Source organism: Panthera leo, chromosome B4 (genome assembly GCF_018350215.1).
Source record: "Panthera leo isolate Ple1 chromosome B4, P.leo_Ple1_pat1.1, whole genome shotgun sequence".
NCBI classification, from domain to species: domain Eukaryota; kingdom Metazoa; phylum Chordata; class Mammalia; order Carnivora; family Felidae; genus Panthera; species Panthera leo.
This window is the reverse complement of record NC_056685.1, coordinates 34,829,756-34,853,738: the sequence shown is the minus strand read 5'-3', so window position 1 is coordinate 34,853,738 and position 23,983 is coordinate 34,829,756. Positions and strand designations below refer to the sequence as shown.

The 23,983-nt window shown below is 44.8% G+C and overlaps 1 protein-coding gene across 1 annotated transcript in view; it reads left to right on the top strand.

Moving 5' to 3' along the window:
* Positions 1-23,983, top strand: part of CACNA1C (calcium voltage-gated channel subunit alpha1 C) — a 657,848-nt gene that overhangs the window by 464,877 nt on the left and 168,988 nt on the right. The window contains exons 8-9 of the mRNA XM_042945417.1: positions 3,963-4,066; positions 11,482-11,654. Of these exons, the coding sequence (XP_042801351.1) occupies positions 3,963-4,066; positions 11,482-11,654 (277 nt within the window). The remainder of the gene's footprint in view (positions 1-3,962; positions 4,067-11,481; positions 11,655-23,983) is intronic.

The window sequence follows — 23,983 nt, the reverse complement described above, 5'->3', positions numbered from 1 at the left end:
GGCCTGGGGAACTGTGTTTTCTGTGAGGTTAAGTGTGCACAAATTTAGGGGTATGAGAAACCAGTCAGGAGAGATTTAATTCCAAGGAGGTTGGTTCAGTGCCAATCAGCCCTCACTCCCACTCACCATATGCCTGGGCTCCAGAGGCAGCTCTGAGAGTGTGAACTGCAGCAAACATGCCATTGCCTTCTGGAACTACTTGTTCCCCTCTGTCCCGAGGAAGGTGAGGAGGTCTGAGATCCTGGGTGAAGCAGGAGAACTCACTCAGAACAGGCCCCCTTGGGGAAAACTCTTCTAGGATTAGCACAGAGCAATTGGTTGGTCAGAAACATGCATCCATGGGGTTGTATGCAAAGCACCATGGGTGCTTTTCTCAGGTGGGTCCACAGCTTCCATCAGCTTCCTGACCTGCCCACCCTTGCTAACTTAGGGAAGAGGAAGGGGCTCTGACTTTCATTGGCAGGACTTAATCTGAGAAAGGAAAATCTAGGACACCTGAAGTGTTCATGGCCTTGAATCCACTTTCTATAAACACCTCCTGGCAGATGCCTTCTCCTATCTCAGGGCTGTTTTCAACCCCGTCGCTTTCACTGGCACAGAACATGGTGTCTTACACATAGTAGGCACTCATGAAATACTGTTGAACCAATGTGAACTTTAATGAGACCACTGCTAAGACTAGGGAATGGCTTATTTCACGGTCCCCCATAATAAAATGTGACATACAGACACTGGGATCACATGGCCATCCTTACAATCATTATGTGGCCTGTGGTTGCCTAGCTCACTGTGGTGCCTATGCCTTTCTCCTCCCTAACTTTATGTCACCAGTCCTGCCCCTTCCTGTATGACTGCCATATTCTTTTTCTCCTCCTGGGAGTGAAGGTGGTTATAGGTCTTTCCTCTGCTGGTTACTTTCTGGTTAAAGGAGGCTCCCAGGCTCCTTGTGAAAGGGGCACAGTCTGACACACACAGACTTTACTAACCTGTCTCTTATAACAATTGCTGTTTTGCTAGATATTTTAGTATTCAGCCACTGGAAAAAGCCTCCATCCCAGAGCCTGGATGGCTTTTCAGCTGTGGGTTCTATTTTTGATAATTGCCAAGTTCCTAGGAAACCCACCATTCTGTCATAGGATCACACGGCCTCTGGGCTTCGTTCCTGCTCCAGTGCTCCTTCTGCCTTCAGTGACCCCATAGTGCAAGGTTTACCCACTCCTGCCTGGTTAGGCCCTTGCTAGCTTCTCCGAGCCTCATACAGCCACTCTTCCCTTTGAGCTTCTATAACCCTGCCTGTTTATTCCTACAACTGCATTTACCACCTCCAGTTGTAGTTGCCTTTTATTTATCTGTCCCCCATGCTAGCAAGGGCTTCCTATTTATAGCACAGTACCTGGCACATATCAAGTTCATTGATTCACTCAACATTTACTGAGTACCTGCCATGTGTAAGGCACTGTTTTCAGCACCAGTGAACAAACCAAATCAGAACTGCCTGTCCTCATGGAGCTTACATTCCGCATGGAAGACACACACATAATAAATATGTGTATATAAATGTATAAGTTATACAGTTAGAAAGTGATAAGTACTATGTGAAAAACAGCAGAGTATTTGGGAATGGGAATGCTCAAAAAATTCATGTTAAACCCAATTATGCAATGGTTGAATGGACAAATGTTGGGAACTCTTCTTTTGCTGAGTGAGTGACTCAGTTCAAACCAGTGATCCCCAAGCCCTTAACACAATTTTTGTACTCTGCACTATGGCTACATTTGGTAGATTCTTCTAACAAAAATATAGTAACCCCAGATACGTAGTATTAGATTTGAAAAGAACATATAGGAATACAACACTTCAAACCAATCCAACTAGGTAGGTCTCCCAGAACTTCTCATTCTTTTCCACTCACAGCACACAGAGAACACAGTATTTATCCAGCATGATTAGGCACATGGATAAGGTTTCTTGGAGCCTGAGAAGCCCTGAGGGCTGAGGGCGGTACTATCCCAGCACATATGTGACTCATCTGAGGCACCTGTCTTTCGAATCACCTGGGTGACTAACATTCAGAGTTATGAGGTATACCGATTTGGGGGGAATGGCCCAGGGACCTGCAATGGTAACAATTCTTCCAGGTGATTCTGATGCTGGTGGTCTTCAGACCACACGTTCAAGAACATTGCCATGCAATAAAGCAGAGACAAATAGTGAATCACTATTTGTCGTGTCACATCCCTGTTTTTGAAGTTGGGAGTTATGGAGAATGGTGTAAACCAGTGGTTCTCAAACTTTAGTATACGTCAGACTCACTGCAGGGCTTGTTGAAACATGGCTTTTTGGGTCCACCTGCAGAGTTTCAGGAAGGGGCCCAGGTATGTGCATTTCTAAGCAGGTGAGGGCCACACTCTGAGATCCACTAATTCATTCAGGAAGCTTTTGTATTAGGAATTTGGATTCCTGTAAGGGAATTTCACAAGGGCAGAGTTGTGGTTCATTTTAGGAAGATAAGACTAAATCCTGATTGGTCTAGCCAGAAAGCATCAAAAGAAGTAAATTTGAGAAACTAAATCAGAATAAATTTCCTGTTTGACAAAAATGCTGCTCTATGACCTTGCATCATGTTCACATGTACCCTCCAGCCAGTGATGTGCTGGTAAATGTTAACCACCAATTCTTAGGAGCAAAGGGGAGAAGGGGTCTGATCGGTGTCATTTGTGCATTTCTGCCCACCATGGTCAGCTTCAGGCTACCATAGTGACATCACTGAATATGGAACTGGGAAGAGACACAGTGGCTTTCCAAAGCCTAGGGGAACAAGTTCCAGCACACCACTGCCTCCAGCTACTCCAGGGGTTTGCAGCCTTTCAGACTGTTTCCATGACCCTTGTTAGGTGTGGTCAGTCTCCAGGCTACAGGCTCTTTCCATCTAGGAAATATGGTTGCAGGACTGGAACTGTTCTCTGAATACATACTAAAACGACCATCTTTCCTGGGCCGTGGCCCATAGTGCTCGTGAAGCCCTGGACTTTTGCCTCTAAATCCTGGGCCCAGATCAGGAAAGCCCCTTAAGGAAGTTCTCTCCTTCCTCACATCCTTGAAGATTCTGGATCTCTGGCTCCATCAGTAAGAGCTGAGGCACTCCTGACACCAAGGTTAGGGTACCCCCAGAGTGCAGTGAAGGATTTAATGCCATGTAAACCCAACTGAGCTAAAACCATCCTACACTGAAGAAATCGTTTTTCCAGGTGGCCCACCTTCTTAGACAAGTGAAAACATTGAAGGAAGCTTTGTGTTCCAGAAAATAAAACAACAGAGAGAGCCAGAAAAGCCTCCTCTTGAGGCAAAGCCTGCAAAGGGCCTTTGCAGGTCAGGTCAGGGTCATGAGGAAGTATTTTGAACATCGAGGGTGACAGTGGTAACCATGGACCCTGGTTCAGCCTCACAAGTCTCCAGTTCTGTTCACACCCTTCATGCCTGCCTCCTCACTTTAACTCATTCTGCTCTCTCTTTCCTGCTCTTTTCCTGCTCTCATTCTGCTCTTCATCTTTCCAGATGCAGGACGCTATGGGCTATGAGTTACCCTGGGTGTATTTTGTCAGTCTGGTCATCTTTGGATCCTTTTTCGTTCTAAATCTGGTTCTCGGTGTGTTGAGCGGGTAAGCTTACCGTTTCTATGTACTCTTTACAATGCAGCCGAGCAAGGTCCCAGGTCCCACTATATACATCACCAGGGTCCTCGGGGATGGGATCCTAACAGGCCAGGAAAACCAGAAAAAAAAGTCCCTGTTCAACCACAGATTCTGACCCATTGGCTGGGCAGGCTATTTGGCCTCCGATTTGGACCTAGAGGATCCCCAGGTCCCGGCACTGCATGCGTCAGTGTCCAGGAGCTGGTGATGGGCACTTGGCCGTGCTCGGCTGCTGAGTGTGCCTCACTAACTATCATTCCATTCTTCCAGGTCAATGATGCCGTAGGAAGGGACTGGCCCTGGATCTATTTTGTTACACTTATCATCATAGGGTCATTTTTTGTACTTAACTTGGTTCTCGGTGTTCTTAGCGGGTAAGCAGGACCAAGGAAAAAGGTCTTGATTTTATTTATTTTATTTACTCTTTATGCTATTCCTGGCTTTATTCTTTTTTCTGGCTCTGATGAACCTGGGATAAGAGGCCACCTCAGGAGCCTTGAAGTGAATGTCCTTGGTCTGGCTGGACAGAGGATCAAATGTACAAGGATTAATCTGTTGGTTTGGGCTTCATGAGGAGATACCTAGACTCATCTGTCTCCTGCCAGCTCATGCAACCCCCTCCTACCCTCAAGTGGCTGTTCAGGTAGGCAGGATGCATCTCCTTCTACCTGAGGAGTTGCATGGTGAGACCCTTGAGTCGAAAGGGTTTGGAAGCAGGGATTGCAGGGAAGATTCACAGACTGTGCTGCTAACACATGCAACAGCCTTGCAAATAGGTACTTGCCTAATTACAGTTTGAGACAGGCTAACAGTAAAAGTTTCAGATAGCTCTTATTCAGTACTAAATGGACTGGAGTAATAAGAATTGAAAAATAAATAAACAAACAATTTTAAATAGAATATAAATAAACAAATACAAAATAAAAATAAAATTCCCTTTGATTCTAATTCATAGACTCAGTGGTCCATGTCTTGTATGTCCCTTTCTGGGTGGAAAAGGCAGTTAGCTGTTCAAAGCCATAGGTTATTTGAGAATAGAGGAGATGGAATATACTTTCCTTTAAGTTTATCTACTTGGCTACAAGTATAAAGTTTGCCTAATTTGGGCTTTCCTCTGATAAAGTTAAAAAGTGGTAGAAATAGCCTATGGTTGAGGCATCAAGCCACCTTGGGGATGGTCCCCTTGATACCACAGAGACTCACTGGGCATTTCTTCAATGTACCTTCTTCTTCACAAGTCCATGCCAGCCATGCCAAGGCCTAACACCAAAATGCTCCTGGTGACCTGCTCGTGGGTGACCCACTCTGCTGCCTTCGCTACATGGGGGTGGGGGACAATCTATTTCTGCCCTGCTCAAGACAGGTCAGCTGCTTCAAGTAGCCTTTCCTATGTCTCCAGGGACATTAATGCTGGGACAAAGTCAGGCCTGATGGGAACAATTGCATTCCATTTTTACTAAGTACATAAACTGGGAACAGCTACTTCTGTCTCCTGCCATTGCCTAATGCATTGCAGGAGCATCAGGTTTAGTCTTTGGGATTTGGTGAAGGAAAGAATCTGCTTCCACCCTCACTTCTTGCCATGGTGGGTGGCCTGTTAGAGACTTTGATGACACCATGCCTTTTGCCAAGGTAAGGCCACACAGGAAACTAGTGTCTTCCATCAGGGGAAAAAATGATGAACAGGACAGCATAAGCTGCTGATTAGCTGCCTGGAAGGTGGAAAGGTTTTGATTTCTGTGTTCCAACACAAGAAAATGCCACTGTGTTTATATGTGAATCCCCAAGGAAAGCATTAAAAAATCCAACTTCATCACTCTCACCCAAGACAAATTTGAACACCCCAGCTCTGCACTTGTTAGATGCATAATGTTTGGTGACTTCACCCTTTTAAACCATCTGAAAAATGAAGATAATAATACCAACTCATAGGTTGGTGTGATAATAGAGTGAGATCATTTGTGTAAAATACTTAGCATATAGTAAGTGCTCAATAATGGTGCTGTCATGAGAATGATTATTGTTTACTTGGTGCCTATCATAACTGGAATTATTGAATAGAATCATCAACCTTTTCCTTTTAAAGATGAGGAAAGTGCGCCCAGACGTAAGTGACTTGTGTAACATCATTATGCTTGTAAGTATCAGAACGAGGACCAGCACTCAGGCACAGCCTGGACCCCATCTTCTCATCGGTGTCTGTGGGATATACACTGAATGAACTTAAGCTGTAACACAAGCCAGAGCTCTGAACCTTTTAAAAAAATGATTCTACTTTCTTCCCCCAAAGATTAGGATCTATTCTAAGCAAGTGAAATTCTCCCCAGGAATCCAAAGTAGAGAATCAGCACTAGCCCATGAAGGCCCCTCATCAAGCAAGGTATCCACTCACAGTCATTCTTGGCTCCCCCAGGAAAGCTGTCTTCTTGGTGATATCAAAGCAGAGAAATCAAATGGCAACAGTTGCTGATGTGAGAGAAAAGTTGTTTTGAAGACCATGTCTTGGCCCAACTCATTCCCATTGAGATAGTGTGTGTACAAATACCTAGACCAAACCCTGGCACATAGTAATACTTCAAATATGAGTTGATTCTGAATAGGAACACTAAGGCTTTCAGACTTCAGAATCAGCTCTTGTGTAAATTGGTCTCTGTGGAATACCTTCCCCAGCATCTGCTCCCTGACCCAGAGTGGGAGTCTGCTCCTCACAGCTCCAAAACTGCTGAGGGAGAATCTCCCAAGTCTTCCTGGGCCACTGGGCACATCCTCTGCCTAGTCAAAGAAGTGTCTGTGGAAAGGCATCTCCCCTTCTTGGTTTAAGGAGGCCTCCTAATCAGTCAAAAGGGCTGGCCACTCTGAATGGGTGGCCCTGAGTCCACTCAATGACAAAACCTGGAATCAGGCTCTTACTGGCTGACCACATGGTGGCAGTGGTTTCAGTTTTGAGTCACCATCTTGATCAAGCAGGACAGTAATATAAAAGTCACCACAATAATACAACCAAAATCCCACTTATTCATCAGTCAGATTTCTGATTAAGCCAACCTTCCAAAAGTATCCAAAAAACTCTCAGAGCTCCACAAAATTCACTGTCCCAATGATAACATGAACAGTAACCATCATTCTCCATGGCAGGCTCTATGCATGGAGCTGCAGGTATATAGCTCATTCAGTGTTCACAAAAACCCTATGAGTTAGGTGCTATTTATAGCTCCATTTTATAGAGAATAAAATTGAGGCTCAGATGAGGAAATTTCACTACAATTCTTGCAGATGAAAATGGAGGATCCAGGGTTAAACCCAGCCAATGGGAATCCACAGCCTCTACCCCTATCCTTCATGTTGTACTGTCCCCAAACCCAGTTAACCAGTTAATCCTACATTCCTAAATCATAGTCAAGAAGACAGAGAGGTGAATAGCAGTAAGTGTAGTGAGGAGGGATGAGAGGAGCAGAGAGGAAGCAGAACCAACCCATAGGCTGGCTGCTGGAAACAGCCACTGGGAACAGAAAGAGCCCCAACAAGAAGAACCCCTACACCCATCAGTTAGTGATTATATTATTTACAGTCCAACACAGTAGCTCATCCTCATAAATTATGTCCTTCAGTCACCAAAAAAAGTTAAATTGTGCTTGGACTATTCTGTTAAAGCAGGAAGGAAAGATGACACTCTATAAAGTAAAAAATAGAAATTTCGAGATTTTGGTCACCAGAGAGTTAGGCATCCTTTACCTAGAACCTTCACATATCTAGAGCATCTTCTTCCTCATGAAGCCAGATGGAGTCAGCGTAAAGAATATACATCTCATGGATTTTTTTTTTCAAAATGGCTTAGTGTTCATTATCTATTGATCCTCACAAGCTTACAGGACTGGTATTACCACCAACAAGAATTGGATTATATTTGCTTTTCTCTCCGGAAATCTCTGTCTCCAGCCTACTAAAATTAAAGCAGTGACAGTGAGATTCCCAACATTGTACTTAAATTGTGGTCAGGTAGAAGTTCCTGGGCTCTGGAATCTGGTCACTCTTTGTTTTTAAGTGATTGCAAACAGAGAACTTCAGACATGTGCTTTCAGGAGACAAAGAACTCAGGATCTCTTAGATGGAGAGCCATCCTGTCCCCTTTCCCACTGGGAAATGGGTGTGTCTCCCCAAAACAGCAGGGGTCTTGGTGGAGAGGCATTTTGCAACCTGATAGCATGCCTGGCCCATGGCACATAGTTAAGACACAATGTCTAGGCCCAGAAAGAAGCAAGAGAAATGCCAGGACATGCATTCTTTGTGGGTGAAAGCAGAAGAGATAGCAACATCTATAGTCATTTTCATTTTCTGTATAGTTATGTTTTATGAGGTCACCATGAACATTGAGTTAATGAATACTAAACCATTACTCTTAGGAGAAATACAGGGTTAGGATCCTGTGAGTCTATAGTCACAAGATTTTTGTCAAATAACCAATACATAACCTTATTTTATGTGTGTTTCTGTTTAAAGGCATCTTATTTAATATATATTGTTGATTCATTAACATCGTGCTCATGGCACTATCACTGATGCCTTAATGGAGCTTATCTAACACATGTACTTTTTCTGTAAAGCACATTACAGCCTTCTTGCACTAAGGAACACTAGACAGCACTTCAGCATTGTGTTTGGGGGCTATTTTTAACAGAAAAACCACCAATAAAAAATGCAGAAATGTGAAAAACATGGCACTAAAGAGACCATAAAAAGTACACTTGTTTACAGTATAAGAGCTGAAACAAAGGCAGAGTGTTGCCTTGTTTAACCTCAGCTAGGAGTGTGATTCCAGTTTTACCCCATGCTGCACATATCTACATATGACCACAATGGCACACAAATATCAATTTGGGAGTGACAAATAAGTTTTAGCAAGTAGGCAAATTCGCAAATACAGAATCTATGAATAATTAGAATTGACTATATTGATCATGAGAGGGCCTAGAGCCCCACCAAGCCCTCTGTATTGATTGGATTTTCCACATGCACCTCCCTCTGTGTGCTTTACATTACTGAATACTGGCTCCAGCTCTCTATTCCACCTCTCACTTTTCACATTGGCCATTGCTGTGAAGAGCTGTGCTCCTGCCTTATAACAAATGCCATGGCTATGGCTGATTGTCTGGCCAGCTCTGGTCCCTGGGCCCAGCACAGCCCATCAGGCTGGGGCTTCATGTATTCATTAGTTCAGTCCCCAGAGCAGGCACATGGCTAGCATCCAGGCAAGGAGATAAAGCGAACCAGAAAATCCCTTACTGCGTGGGATCTGGAGAGAGAAACTGTGACTCACCTTCCATCCAGCCATAAGCCTAGTTATACCCCTCACACTATAGGAGCCAAAGGGAGCCAGAAGGACTTCAGATCCAGTCCTGCCTCTTCTCCATTCCCTTCACACCCCCAATACAACCTCATGGATATTTATGTAAGTTCCCCAGAGTCTTGGAGTATGGATGATGAACTTTCATTCCATGGGGCAAATGCTGTAACATAAGACTGGATCGATTGTCCCTACTCCAGTTTGATTCCAACCCCGTTCTCCTGACTCCAGAAGGATGGGTAGTTGTCTTGTAACTAGGACTTGAGACCTCTGCAAAATAATCCAAAAGAGCTAACGTGAACCCATAACTATTAAGTCACCTTACAACTCCAAACCCATTCCACAGAAAAGGAACGGAGAATGCAAATGTATGAGGGCATAATGATAGTCCAGAGAAGGCTCCTGGAAGCACAGCTATTGGAGTGGATTTGCATGGGGAAGGAACTACCATATGAGGTGACCATCTCTAGAGAACAAGCCTACAGCCCAGGTGGTATGCCCAGATATAGGGGGCATATCCATGCTCATCCGCAACAGCAAAAGGAGTGAGGGAACAAAGCAAGGCAAAGCTTCCATCTTCATTTTGAGCTGTCAATCTGGTTGCTTTTCCCTGGCATTAAACTTCCTTGGAAGAAAATGAAGGTAGTGCCAGTTGGCAGGAAGCCGGAGAAAGAGCAAGTTCAATCCAATTAGAACTGGATTCAATCAAATTTAAGAAGAAAATTCCATCCAAAGCAGAGCATCATTAAGACAGCAGTTCAAGAAAACTCGTTAGCTTGAGAGCCCCCGCATCTCCCAATTAAAAAATTCCCTAGAACTGGGTGTTGTATGGAAACCAATTTGACAATATATTTCATATATTGGAAAAAAAATAAATAAAAATAAAAAATTCCCTAGACCACTCCTTGTCCTAACCCCTTTTCACCATAAAAATAGTGAATGCTAAAAATCTGTACGCTCTGAGGCCACATAAGCAAAATGCAAATCCTAAATAGATAGTGGATGTGGTGACAGAGGCATCTCTACAGGACTGAATGGATTCAGGCGCTGAGCTTTTGTCCCTCTGTGATTTGTTGCTGTGCCCTTCCTTCCAAGGTGCCTTTCCTTAGTGTGGCTTGTGCCTTCAAGGTGATTGCTACAGCCTCCTGCCCTGAACTAGGCCTTTACTGGTAAGAGAAGGAAGAATCAGGTCTCTGTGAACTAACCAAGATGCCCAGTACATGTCACACATACACACACCACCACCACCACCACCAAGGGCCCCATTTCCCATTGACTAAATATCAAAGACGAAAATGCTCCTATAGTCCTATTTTGGAAGAAAAGGCATTAAGAGTTCAGAACTAGCCCTCTTGAATATCTCCTTCTGCTGCCAGCCCCTTTCTTGCTAGTAAGTGCATTTGAAGTCAGAGAGAAAATAAGAACAGAATCAGAAAATAGGAAAGAAATACCAATTTTGTCAGAAATTTTTCAGTACGCCCTTCTTTCAGCAAATCCCAATCCAATTCCAATTTCTACTCATGATTACTTTAAACTGAATGCATCATTTAACTTTTATATCATCTTTCTTTTATATATTTTTCCATTCTGATTACATTTCTTTTTTAACATAAAGGGCAGCCCCCAGGACATTTTCTTGTGTTTGGAGTCCTCATTTGTCTCCTCATGGGGAAGAACTTTCTCTAGATTAGAAATCCTTCCAGGCATGTTAAAAGTGGCAAAACGAGCTCTAGTAGTAAGAATAGAGATTAAGGAGGTTAAATCTCCTGGGCCTTAAATCAGTGGTGTACTGGTAAATATTTACCAATCGGCTCTGCAGGAAGAAAAAGCCCTAGTTTGTAGCATTTTGCCAATTTCCATAGTGTAAATATTCCCACCGTGGCCAATTTCAAGCCACAAGGAGATATCAGTGAAGCTAGAGCAGCAAAGAGCTGTGTGTGGTGGTCTCCCAGGAGCCAGTGCGGGTGAGTGGGCTTTGGCACACCACCAGTCCTAACACCTTTGTCATCCAGAGATGTTTGTAAGGCTTTCCAGTGGCCACCCAATTCCAGGGGAGAATGAAAGTGCATGGTCCAAAACTGTCATGGAGGTTTTAAGTGACTGTTTGAAAAGGGTTTCCAGGTCACTGGAGTACAGTCACTATTAAAAGACAAAGTCTGTGACCGTGATCCAAGAATAATGAAATGGACTTTATCCGTTACTTTGTACTCTGGTGGCCTGTGTCAAGAATGTCCGCTTCAGTGACTTTCTGTTTATGTGAGAGTGAAGACAAAGCCTGGGATGAGAGAATGCTGTCTGTAGAAAGCAGGGGCAGGTGGGCAGGTCTCCTGGTGCAAAGAGAAGAAATTAATCCCTTTATTTCCTCTTATCTCCATCTCTCCTTCCCACCCACCTGGCCCTCTTCCTCTGTGTGCCCCCCTACCCTGCCACTCCACTCTCTCTTGCCAGAGAGTTTTCCAAAGAGAGAGAGAAGGCCAAGGCTCGGGGAGACTTCCAGAAGCTGCGAGAGAAGCAGCAGCTGGAAGAGGACCTGAAGGGCTACCTGGACTGGATCACCCAGGCAGAGGACATCGACCCTGAGAACGAGGACGAAGGCATGGATGAGGAGAAGCCCCGAAACAGTGAGCAGCTGTCCTGTCTTGGGCTGGGTTCTGGGAGAGGGAGGAGACAGAGTCCAGAACAGTGAAACCTTCTACCACCAACTTGTCCTTACAGTTTGTCTACCTGGAGCAACATTTGTAGCATTGATTGTGATCATTTCTGCTCATAGAAATCAGTCACAGATGGGAAATAATAGCTGTTGATCTGTAAAGCCTCATATTCCTTTTAGAATCCAAAGAGTCTAAAAGACAGTTGAGATTTTGCTAAGGTGGACTCTTTTTTTTTCTTTTTTTTTTTGATCAGACATCCTCCTCCAGGCTCCATCTCTTTGGGCAGGGGTTAGATTATGGTCTTCCCATTAGAGTTTTAAAATCCCTACTGTGTAGGAATGTGTGTACATATATATCCTAACACACATATGTGTGTCTAACATGTGAGTCCAGTTTCTTGTCCTTGTGAGTAGGCATTAATTATGTCCATTGTGTTCAAACCCCTCCCCAGTTGATTTCTTTGTGTTTCTACTCATTAGTAACTGAATTCTAATTGGGAATCTGGGAGAAGGAGCAGGTGCAGGGAAAAGAGAAGAAGACAGTCAAAGATGAGAACAAAGAACAGAATGTCTGCTCCCTCATTTCAGAGACTGATTTAACTATCATCTATCAACTATTCCCTTTCTAATAACTCTGCTCAAGATGAAAATACAAAATTAAAACACACAAACAACAAGGGACTGGTAACAACATAAATTAACAACCTGAAGAAACCCTTATGCTCTACTAAGTAGTTTGGCAAGTTGGAAGGCAACACCTTTGATGGATTGTAACAGTGAGCAATATTGCCATTGAGGGTCGTTCTGGAAAAATGCCTGGCACCTAATTTTATACTGTTAATGGTACTGTGGAGTAGTTGAACAGTTGGTGGACTGAATGGTTTGGTGAATAGATAAGTTGACCTGTGAGTGACAGAGAAGCTTACCTCAAAGACACAGGAAATGGCATCTTGGCTCCTCTCTTCACCTTGAGTCAGGGTGGAACCCCTAACTCATGAGTAATGGTGATGAACATGTTTCTTCCCATGTTATTAAAAATGTTCAGTATCCACTACTTGCTAAGCAATTAAGTGCCATCTACATAGACATATAGTTCTCCTGTTCTCTGGCTAACACAAGAGCTTCCATGGAGAAGTATGCTGCTTCCTGCCTTGCCCATTAAGTGAAAAAATTCTAAGGAATTTCCAGTAGGAAGTATTCTTTGCTGCTGGAGCAGATCACATTGACAAGACCCATCCACCCACCATCTGGCTAAACTTTGGGAAGAGCATACTGAACTGCCTACCCCAATGGGCAAAGTTTCTGCCAAATTTTCATAAGCTCAAACATGGATGAAATCAAACTCTGGAGACTGTTGTGCCTCTCACCTCATACTCTTTCCTCATGGCTGGAGAAGACTTTTGGGTCTACTTCTCATCCTCAGCCAACCTGTCCTCGGAGGACAGGTTGAGAACCTGGCTCCTTCAGTTGTGGAGATGGTGGTGGAACAGTTCTAGGGAATGAGGCAAGGGAATATGTATCGAAAAAGCAAGATATAGAGAGTAAAATAGACATTTGCAATGAAGTGAATGTGAGAGACTTAGGAACGGAGCCAGAAAATGGGGCCAAAGGACTGTCTATTGGGGAAGTCCAATTAAAAGCAGAATTGATGTGATTAAATTATTAAGGAGTTGGCAACGAAAAGATCTGCAGAAAAGGCAAGTGTGTGGCTTAGTAACTATATTCTCTTCTTCAGAACTTCATAGTTTGCCCTTCAAAACAAATAGGAAGAGAGAAATGCTGTTACAAATTACACGTGTGTTTCAATTAAAGTAACATCTTAGCCTTTGAAATTGTTAAAAGATTACAGGTTAGTGTACTTACCAGTTCTTTTCAGCTCAAAAATTAGGTGGTCGTTTAAAAAAACAAAAAGGTATCATCACTCTTCATCAATGACCCCGGCAACTTTCAGGCAGAATCCCTGTCAGCACTTACAAAATGCCACTGGTGGTGGGCACCGGTGAGACGGAGCTGTCTCCAGCACAGGGACAGTTTAATGGCACATTCCATGGTAGCTGGGCTTACATAAAGGGGCCCAATTACTCATTTTTTCTAGGAAAAGCTGCAAAACCACTGAGGAAGTAGAAGGAACAGGGATTGGAAAGACAACAGAGAGAAAGGGCATAGTTGAGAAGCATGTCTCTAAGTAATTAGAGTATGATGTTTCCAGTGAAATTATATGCAAAAACATATTCTAGTTCATTCTTTCCTCCCTCCTTCTGTCCATCCGTTAATTCAGGGCAACTCTGTGCCAGGCACTTTTTAGGCACTGGGGATATAGCAATGAACAAAATAGTCAAAACTCCCTGCCCTCATGGAAATTATATTCTAGTGGGGAGATAGACAATAAATTAACTAGTATGACAGAGAGTGGTAAGTACTGTAGAGAAAGATAAAACAGTGAGAGGGAGGCAGAAGTGTTGAGAGGTTGCATTTCTAGGGGAGGTGACCAGGAAATACCTCACTGAGAAGGTAGCATCTGAATAAAGACTTGAAGGCAGTAAGGAAATGAGCCATATAGATATTTGAGGAAAGAGCATTCCAGGCAGAGGGAACAGCCAATGGAAAGGCCTTGAAGCAGGAAGATGGCTGACATAGGAACAGAAAAGAGGCTAATGTGACTGGGGAGGAGTGAAAAACAGGGACAGTGGTAGGAGATGAGGTCCAAGGTTAATCAAGGAGTAGATCATGAAAATCATTATAAGAATCTGGACTTTTACTAGAAGGGAGCCAAGAAGCCTCAGGTGGTTTCAAGCTGAGAAAAGATACGACCCACCCAGGATTTTTATTTATGTAAAATTTAACAGGATCCCCCTGGCCATCATGTGCAAAATGAAATGAAGGTGAGTAAGGGTGAAGCAGGGAGCCAGGTGGGAAGCTACTGCCTCAAGAGACGGTGTTCAGCCTTGTCCTGGTAACATGATGTAATGCAGTCAGGCTCTACAATGGCAGCATTTGCTGACATATAACATATGAGATGTGAAAGAGAGAGAAGTCAGGGAGATCCCAAGGTGGTTGTCCTCAAAGTAGTAGGAGTAGAGTCCTCATTTACTGATACAGGGAAGATGGGGAGAGAAAAGATGTCAGGGCAGGAATATCATGAAAACCATTGTAGACCTTTAAGTTTGAAATGTCTATTAGACTTCCAAGTGGAGATGTTGAGTGAACAACTGGGATAAATCTAAGTCTGGGGAAAAGGTCTGGGACAGAATTATAATTTGCAGAGTCAGCATTAGCCTAGCTGCCATACTAGGGTGTAGTATAGACAGAAGTGAGACGCATTCCAAGAACCTGGGCCCCAGTGATGTTTGGAGACAGGGGTGATGAGGAATAACCAGCAAGGGAGACTTAGACAGGCACTGCCAGACAGACAGGAGGAAAAGTGAAGGAGGGTCCATGCTGCTCAGAGGTCAAGCAAAGTGAGCGCCAAAAGCGAATCATTGGGCTTAGCAATGTGGAGGTCACCAGGGCCTCAGCAAGAGCAAGTGGGTGAAATGGTTAGGGTCAAAGCTTGAGGGCAAATCAGAGTCTTCTTTCATGAATCTCTTGAGTTTAGCTACTTCACAGAATGGTATCAAGCATTGTTTGAAGACCCTCTGTTGTTGGCATGACCTAGCTGTCAGCCATCTAAGTGTTTCCAGAAAGAGGAGAGGAGGAGACTCATGTAATCCAGCCTGCATGTGACCCTAAGAGGTTAGTGTCTAAAGGCCAACCTTGCATTATATCCCCATCTATAGTCATTTCAGTACTAGGCATTGCCTCTGCCACTGGTTACAGACAGCCTTAGGAGAAGGAGAAAATTACACTCATGAAGTGTTTCTGGGCCCAAAAGAGGTGAAGCAAGCAGGGGGTAGGCTTGTGCACTGTTGCTTCTGTGTCACTTCCAAAGCAGACAGCCACATGTGTCTTGGCCTTCAAGCCCTGCTCCTCTTGGGTAAAGACCAGGGTAATGCAGAGGCCTTCCCTCTCCCTCCGAGCAGCAACGAACATCCCTTTTGAAGGTACCACTTAGAAAACTATCACTGCTGCACAGAGCCCACTGGTAGAGATGTGCTGCTCCAAGAGACAGGGCCCTTTTTCCAGCTTCAATATTGAATCTAATAGAAGGCCAGTTGTTAGAGAGAAGCCATAGAAAAAGAGATAAAGTCAGAAATTTCTTCTTTCTTTTTCCTCCTCAAGATCAAAAAATGCATTTATTAAATATCTACCCATTTGGGAATCTCTGTCTCATATCATTAAGACATTTTAAATGCAGTCCCAGCCCTCTAAAGCTTGCAGTCTGACAGACATTTATGTGGATGAGCATATAAAAGACAGACAGACGGTGGAAGTGAAACATTGAATTTCCACATAGATAAGCAGGATTAAATATTTACACCAGTGGTATTCAGTTATGTGACTCGGGAGCCACTTTTCCAATCATCATTACCCGACAGAGCCGCGTGACTGCTACATGCCCTGCAGAGTCTGGGATAGTGTATTATTGAAATACAGAAATCTGAGGACTTATGAGAGCAGCAGGTTGCCCACAAAAAGGCCCCATGTGGCTCAAGAGCAGTAATCTGAAAATCACTGATTTACGTTGTACACATGTCAAGGGCATGTGCATCATTATTTCAACCTTTTTTTTTTTTTACAATTTAATCCATATAGTCAGTATTTACCGTGGACTTAGCTCATGGTCAGGGGTTACCACACGTCTAGATTTTTGTGACAGAATCCCACCAACCATCTGGCTCAGATTGCATGAGATGAAACATTAACAACTGTTTTTTCCTTGACTCCATTATTTTGTACCCTTTAATTACCATGTGTGAGAGGGTCATCCTGACCCCATGCTGCTCAGTGACAGTGGACTGTGCAGACCCCAGATAACTCTTGCTCCCCCACCCCCGTTAATTCCCAGCTGGTCCAAACAAGGGCCCTAAAACTTTAGTGTTGGAATGTGGCCTGAGATAAGGTGAAGAAACTGGAGTCCAAGATAGGAACAGCTCACTTGAGCTGATTATTGGAGAGAGCGGGACTCAGAGCCGGGTCCCCTGATTCACCATTCAGGACTCTCCACCACACCATGATGCTCCTCACAGAAGCCTCGTCAGATAGTTCTCCCCAATTGTCCCTCACTCCTCCCATGGCACTTGGGATGTGTCCCCCTCTTCGCATGCTTGCTAGGCTACACTGTGAGGTCCTCAGGCAGCTGCTCTTAATTCACCCTGTGTCCCTACTCCTTGACAAATCCCTGGGCTTGGAAATATTACTGCACATATAATGCAAGTGATTTACAAGAGTTTGTGAGTGCCTGTCCATAAGCAAGTTTTGGCAAAGGATCTTCCACCTTGCCCTGGGCTGTTAGGACACAGAAGCCCTGACCATCACAGCTACTTCGTTCTGTCTGTTCAGAAGTGACTTTCTTGTGGCATCATTAATGACTGTCTTTTGGAGTACTTTCATATATACATCTGTTGTCCACTAGCTCTGAATCATTCTCCACTCTTGCAAAGTGTCATTTGAAGCCAGGCAAATGGGCATGGAACCCACATAGGCAAGGACAGTGGCAAGGTAGAAGGATTGCAGTGTCATGGAAAGGTGTGGGGAGCTCTTGAGAAATGAGAGAGAGCTGTGCCCTGAAGATGCCAGTGTCTAGTGGGAGTTGCTATACACCAGGGCTCTGCAGTGACACTATTTCATGGATTCTCTGGCTCCAGTGGTAGCATTGTGTGTGGTACCTCCCTTAGGGGGGTCATGTCATAACAAAGACCCAGACGGGGGTTTCCATAGGTAGCCATCTGCCTTTGGAGCACAATCTGGCTGCTGTGCTATCTGGCCCTGCAAGTTTATAGATGCCATTGTCCCAGCCCCGGGAACAGTGGAAGAGCTACATGAGGGGTGGTATTGAACATAAGTGAGAAGTTGAACATAGCAATTCCAGTGAGCTGCCATATACTTCTTACAGCAAAACCAGTTTGGGGTAAAGCTTGTTAACCTTGAGCCATGACAGTCTTCTCAGTGAATGATGGCTATACGCTTCTGGAGGAATGGAGAAGTAAAAGCCCCATAGAATTTGACAGACTTTGATGGCCTGCCCGTGACCAGCCTTAGGTCAGTGTAAAGGTGCCTGACTGGTGTGTGAAGTTATAGGTTAATAACTGCTCCTGCTCTGGAAGCACGTACGCACCCCTTCCCTACCCCTTACCCCCACCCACTCAGGGAGACTCCCAGTTCACACACCCTTTCAAGACGGAAGGAAGCTTCCTGCATCCTTGCAGGGCCCAGGGCTCTGTGGTGATGACATATGAAGGAGAAAAAGGCAAGCTGGGGGAGCACAAGAGCACACACAGGGTTATATCTTTAGGGGGGCTTGTGCCAAAAATCAGTTACACCCAACAAGAAGACAAATGGTTACATTTACAGTGAGGAAAATAGTCAACACCAGCTGAGAAATGTACCAGAAGAGGGCTTCTTACACCTTTTTAGATCTAGCACCCATGGCAGCAAGCACTCAGGTACTTGCCAGGCAATGCTGCAGTTTCCTGGAGACACAAGATTACCCACTGAGCCACCAGATCACTCCTGCTGCTCTTGCCATGTGAAGGGATAAGTGGGAGCTGTCTTCCTGGGATCACTGGCCAACTGTGCACTCAGCAGGGGCAGAGCAAAGAGGCCGTTAGATCTTGAAGGACTGAGAAAGGCCAGGAGTCCTCGGTGGGGCCCCAGAGCCTGGAAGGTCCATTCCTTCTCCAGTGCCTGGGAGAGAGCATCCTCTGCCTTCCAACCAGAGTTCCAGCCCAAACCAGCATCTTCCAAGCCTTCTTCTGTCTCTAGCAACTTCACTACCCTCCTGACTACAGGCCACTGGGCCAGAGGGCTTCTTTTTCCTCCCTCTTTCTCCCCACTCCTCCTCTTCTGTGATCCTTCCTCCATTCAGTCAACTGTCAGGTCTTATCAGTTCCTCCTGCCCCATGGAGAGTCCCCTCACCCCGTCCTTCCCTTTCTCTCCACCTCTCTTCCCCCAGGTAGTAACCATATGGCTGCCCTGCCCACCAGCCCCACTTCCATACACCCTGCATGATGTGGCCAAATTCATATTTCTACAGCTGACATGTCAGTTTCCTGCTAGAAAGCTTTAAATGTCTCTGCACAACTGTAAAATAAAACCTGAACATCTTCTCTCAGTATTGCCAGCACCTCTGATCTCCCAGCCAATAGTTTGAGCATATCACTCTCTATTCACCCTCAGAAAAACTAGACTACTCTTTTTTTTTCCAAACAGGTCTGCTACTTTCTTGCTTCTGGACTTTGATGCATCTCTCCCTAAAATACCCTTTCCCTCCTCACCTCACTCACCTGCTCCAACCCTGCCTACCAGCTCAGTACCAGGAGCATGTCTTCAGTCCTCCCAGACTTTCCCTCTCAGGACAAGCACTGTCAGACACTCTCGACCTCTCCCCTGCTTCACCAGTGTGAGTAGAGAAGGCCCAGCCCTCTTGTCATACAGAAAGCTCTTGGGAGGCAGAAAATATGCTTTACTAACTTCTTATTCATTCTCCCACTCAGCATCCAGTACAGTGATTTATAATTAATAGACTACCCCCATCCAAAAAAGATTGAACCAAATTGAGTTGAATCCAAGTCTTTGGATCAAGAATATTAAAGTTTTATATATCTACATTGCTACCTACTTGGCCAAATACCCTTTGTCTAGTCTTAGCCATACTCAGAGTAGGCCCTCAGAGAATGTATCAGCATTGGAAGTCTGGGTAGAAATGATTTAGGGGTTAAGAAAGTGGGCCTAGATGAACAGCTGGAAGGAGATAGAATTATAGACCCACTGAAAGAAAAAGCTTGATGGTCAATGGATCAAGGGGGTGAGATCCTCCACTCCCACATTCTCTCCCTGAGGGGGAGTCATTGTGCTGAGGGGACGCACAGCTTGTGCTTTTTGGATTATGAGATTGGATACTGGACACATATCAGCCTTCTCTGGGCTCTCCTTGTTGAGGCAGAACTGAGCTAAGGGCATGACAGGGGACATGTCTTTTCCTTGCATGCAAGGGGGGAAAGACATAGATTATCTCATTTAATCTTCCCCAAGATCATCTTATGTAGATATTCATGTCCCATTTTATAGATGGAAAAACTGAGGCTCTGAGAAGTTCACTTGTTCATGTCCTATAGCTTGCACATTGCACCTAACCTCAGGTAGGTAGGCCTTGAGTCCAGTTCTGCTGACCCTGTACTATATACCTTTATACTCATATATTCCTTATACCATGATCTCTCCCCTCAGTATTGTGGTGACTGTCCTCCTCCTCCAGCCAGAAGGGTACTAGAAGAGGGCTTCTCTAACCCCCCAGAGGCCAGAGTAACCTTTTCATCTCCTTCCTTACAGCATTTATTACCTTCAGTCTAATGGGCAAAGCAAGATAGAGGAAAGGGGGAGAGGGGAGGACAGCAGAGGGGAGAAAGTGGCTGGGAAAACTGATCTTAAATGTTAACATAAAGGGGCATGAGTTTGATGTTTAAAGAAAGAGAGAAAGGATGAGCTTTATGATTATAAGAACTATGTTTGAAGCATAACAGGAAGTGATGGCATTATCTTGTTCAAGAGAAAAAAAAAAAGTTAACTGAGATCAAAAACTGTCTACTTGGGAGTGCCCGGGCAGCTCAGTTGGTTGAGTGTCTGACTCTTGATTTTGGCTCAGGTCATGATCCCAGAGTTGTGGGATCTAGCCCCGTGTCAGGCTTCTCTCTGAGCATGGAGCCTGCTTAAGATTCTCTCTCTCTCTCTCTCTCTCTCTCTCTCTCTCTCTCTCTCTCTCTTCCTCTGCTCCTCCACAGCTCATGCATGTGCTCTCTCTCTGTCTCTGAAATATTTTTAAAAAACTATCCATTTGGGGTGGTGCCTGGCTGACTGAGTCAGTAGGACATGTGACTCTTGATCTCAGAGTCATGAGTTCAAGCCCCATGTTGGGCATGGAGCCTACTTAAAATAAAATAAAATAAAATAAAATAAAATAAAATAAAATAAAATATGTTTAATCTTTAAAAAAAAAAAACATGTCCATTTGGAATAGTTTAAGAGATAATCTTGCTTGAAAGAAAACATGAATATGACCTGTCAGAATTTCTTTCAGTTCAGGGCCCTTTGGGACTTGATTAAAGGATAGTGTTGTCAACCAGAATGCTCCAGGAACGGGGTATTCTAGCTCACTGACCATCTAGTCTCCTGCCTTGGCAAGTCCACTGTGAGGTACATGATACAGTTTGTCTCTGACAATGCAGGATTATGCAGTGCAATGGGGTCATCGCTTTCAAACCTCTGATAATCCTAGCAGCCTCGGCATTATAGAGGCCCAGAGGAAGAATCCTGGCCAGGGACAGCCTCACAGCGAGGAGTTCATATGTGGTATTTTTGGAAAAGTCTTGTCACCTGCCTGAAACCACAAAACCCTTTGAACAATGGATCTGCCCATTCAGCCTCACCCAGGGTAGGCGCCCAGTAAAGTGCCGATTTTAATTTGGTGCTTTGCAAACAGATCGACACACCTGGGAGCTGGAAGTAGCTCAGCAAATGGATCTAAGGGGAGATGAGGCATCCTAAATTTCCTTTGATCCACTTCTTCTGATAACCAGTGCTCAGCCCCCAAGCAGAGCCACCCACAGTACAGTTGCCCTTGGCTCCTAACACCTATCCCTCCCTTCCTTCCACATAAACACTGACAGATAAAAGCCCCATGTCACATCAAGATATATTATCTGTCACAAGGCTGTTAGTGAAGGAGAAGGAGTGACAGCTCCTGCCTCTATCATGTGTGCTGATGTGGAAAATTATCATCTGGTAATGGAAGGAGATTAACCACGTACTATATTTCCATCATCAGGGTGTGTGGTAGGGGAGGCCAGCAGAAGGGGCACAGAAACTGTGATCACTGGCCTTATGGTAATGAACAGTTTTGGGGAGACCTCGTGGAGTCACACATGCTCATTTGAGAGAGACATTTGTGCGTTCATTCAACACATGTTTAACTACCAACTGTCCGCTCAGAATACCAAGATAAATAAACACAGTCCATGTCCTAAGGGGACTTACAGCTTAGTTAAGGAGATAGATGCACACACAGGTTACAGCAGTGAGCTGAAGGTATGAAAAAGGTACTGGAGAAATACAGGAGAGAGGAAGTAGCATTTGGAAGAGGGTGGACAGGCTGCCTACCCAGGGAATGATTCTGGAGGGGTGCCATGTCAGTCAGGGTGGGCTAACTGTTGTCATAAGCAAATCGAGTCTCAGTCACTTGACACAGTGAAGGTTACTTCTTGCTCCACAGTTCAGTGTGGGTTTGATATTGGTAGGAGGGGACATTCACCTCCACACAGTCTTTGAGGACCAGGCTTCTTCCTGCTGGCAGCTATACCACCCCCTGGGCCTCTACGGATCCCCTGCATGTGACCAGAAGAAGAAGGAAGGGAGAGGAAGTATAGAGGGGCATTCGGGAAGCTTTGAAGACCAGGCCTAAAAGTGTGGGCATGGCTGCCATCCCCATCTCATTGGCCAAAATAGTTACCAGCTCCAGCTAGCTTCCAAGGGGCTGGGAAACATAGTCTAGCTAAGTTCCCAGGGGGGAAAGAACAACTAGAGTTGTGTGGACACGTGGCAGGAACTATGCTACAGACCAGAATCAGTTCACAAGGCAAAAAAGATGAGAATGGACATTGTAAGCTGAGGGAGCCACATATATCAAGTATAGAGGCAAGTAATAGGAGGATGAAAACGAGGAAGAGGAGAAAGGAAAGGACCTGACTCTGGGGTGCAGGGGGAGAAACCAAAGACAAGCCAAGAAAGAAGACAGCCCTGGTCCCAGAGGGCTTCAGACATGGACTTTATCCTGGGGATAAGGAGGGGCCACTGAAGAGACTTAAGCAGAGTTCACTGTTGAAAGGTCACCATGCTCTTAATGGGAACAAGTGGTTGGAGGGATGGAGAAGCTGCAAGCAGGGAGGTCGGTCATTTCAAGGGCTGATATAGCCAAAATGAGGGTGATAGAAGGGGAATGGAGTGCAAAGATGACTTTCCACCCATCTCCTGCATCCACCAGGACAGTCCTGGGGAATGACAGACCAAAATGTCTTTGGGATAAATACCCAGTAATTTACCAGACCCAGAGATGGTGGAAGGGTTGCAGCAGTGACCTGTCCCCCTGAAGGACTCCCCGTGGGAGCTAGTTTGTCATGTCTGGGAGCCCTATCAACACTTGGCCCCTGCTGTTCAAGGCTTGTTTCTATCCACGACCATAAACACACCAACAAGCAGTCCCTTTACCCTGAAAGGTTCCATGTGTAGAATTCAAGTGACTCTACCTCATTTAATCCCTGCCCTTGTGATTAAGTAACTTATGAAAAAAAAAAAAAGTTCAGTAGCAATCCCAAACATAGGGCTTTGATGGCTCCATCCTTCAGGATTACTTCATCAAATGGAAATGCACATGCCTCTGGTGATAACTACAGTGTTTCCAAAAGAGATTTATGCTCCCATATAATAGGAAATATTTTGTCCTCTTAAATAACTATAGTACCTGCTGTAAGTGCTGGACTATTAATCATTATGATCACTGTGCATTTAAGTCTTGTGGTTAGTAGGACAGGACTGGAGCCTGGTCAGGAACAACAAAATCACCCTAAAGGACTAGCTCAATAGAAGAGTGGTCCCTTGGGAAGATGAATGCAACTCTTAAAATCAGAAGGCAAAATGTCAGTAGTCGGCTGGGCTGAAGGCAAGGAGAAGAGGGAAAGCTGGAACAGGGAGGGTTGGTCCAGTTAAGCGTTATTCCTGCCTCCCTCTGGGCTACTGTAACCAGTTACCATAGACTGCATGGCTCAAACAAGATTGATTTCTCATACTTCTGGAGGCTGCAAGTCTAAGATCAGAGTGCCAGTGTGGTCAAGTTCTTAGGCAGGGTCCTTTTCCTGTTTATAGAGGGCTGCTTTTTTTCTGTGTCCTTACATGGTAAAAAGAGCACAAGCCTTCTCCCTGACCTCTTCTTCTAAGGCTGCTGATCCCAATCCTAAAGGCTCTATACTAATGACCTATGACTTCCCAAAGGTCCCATCTCCAAATACCATCACATTGGTATGTGTTGGGTTTCAACATACGAATTTGGGGTGACACAAACACTCCATTGCAGTGACTTTTCTGTGTGTCCCTGTACTAGGCTCTGGATTCCTTCTTTAGCCAAGTGGATGGCTCCAGCACAATCAGAAAATCAC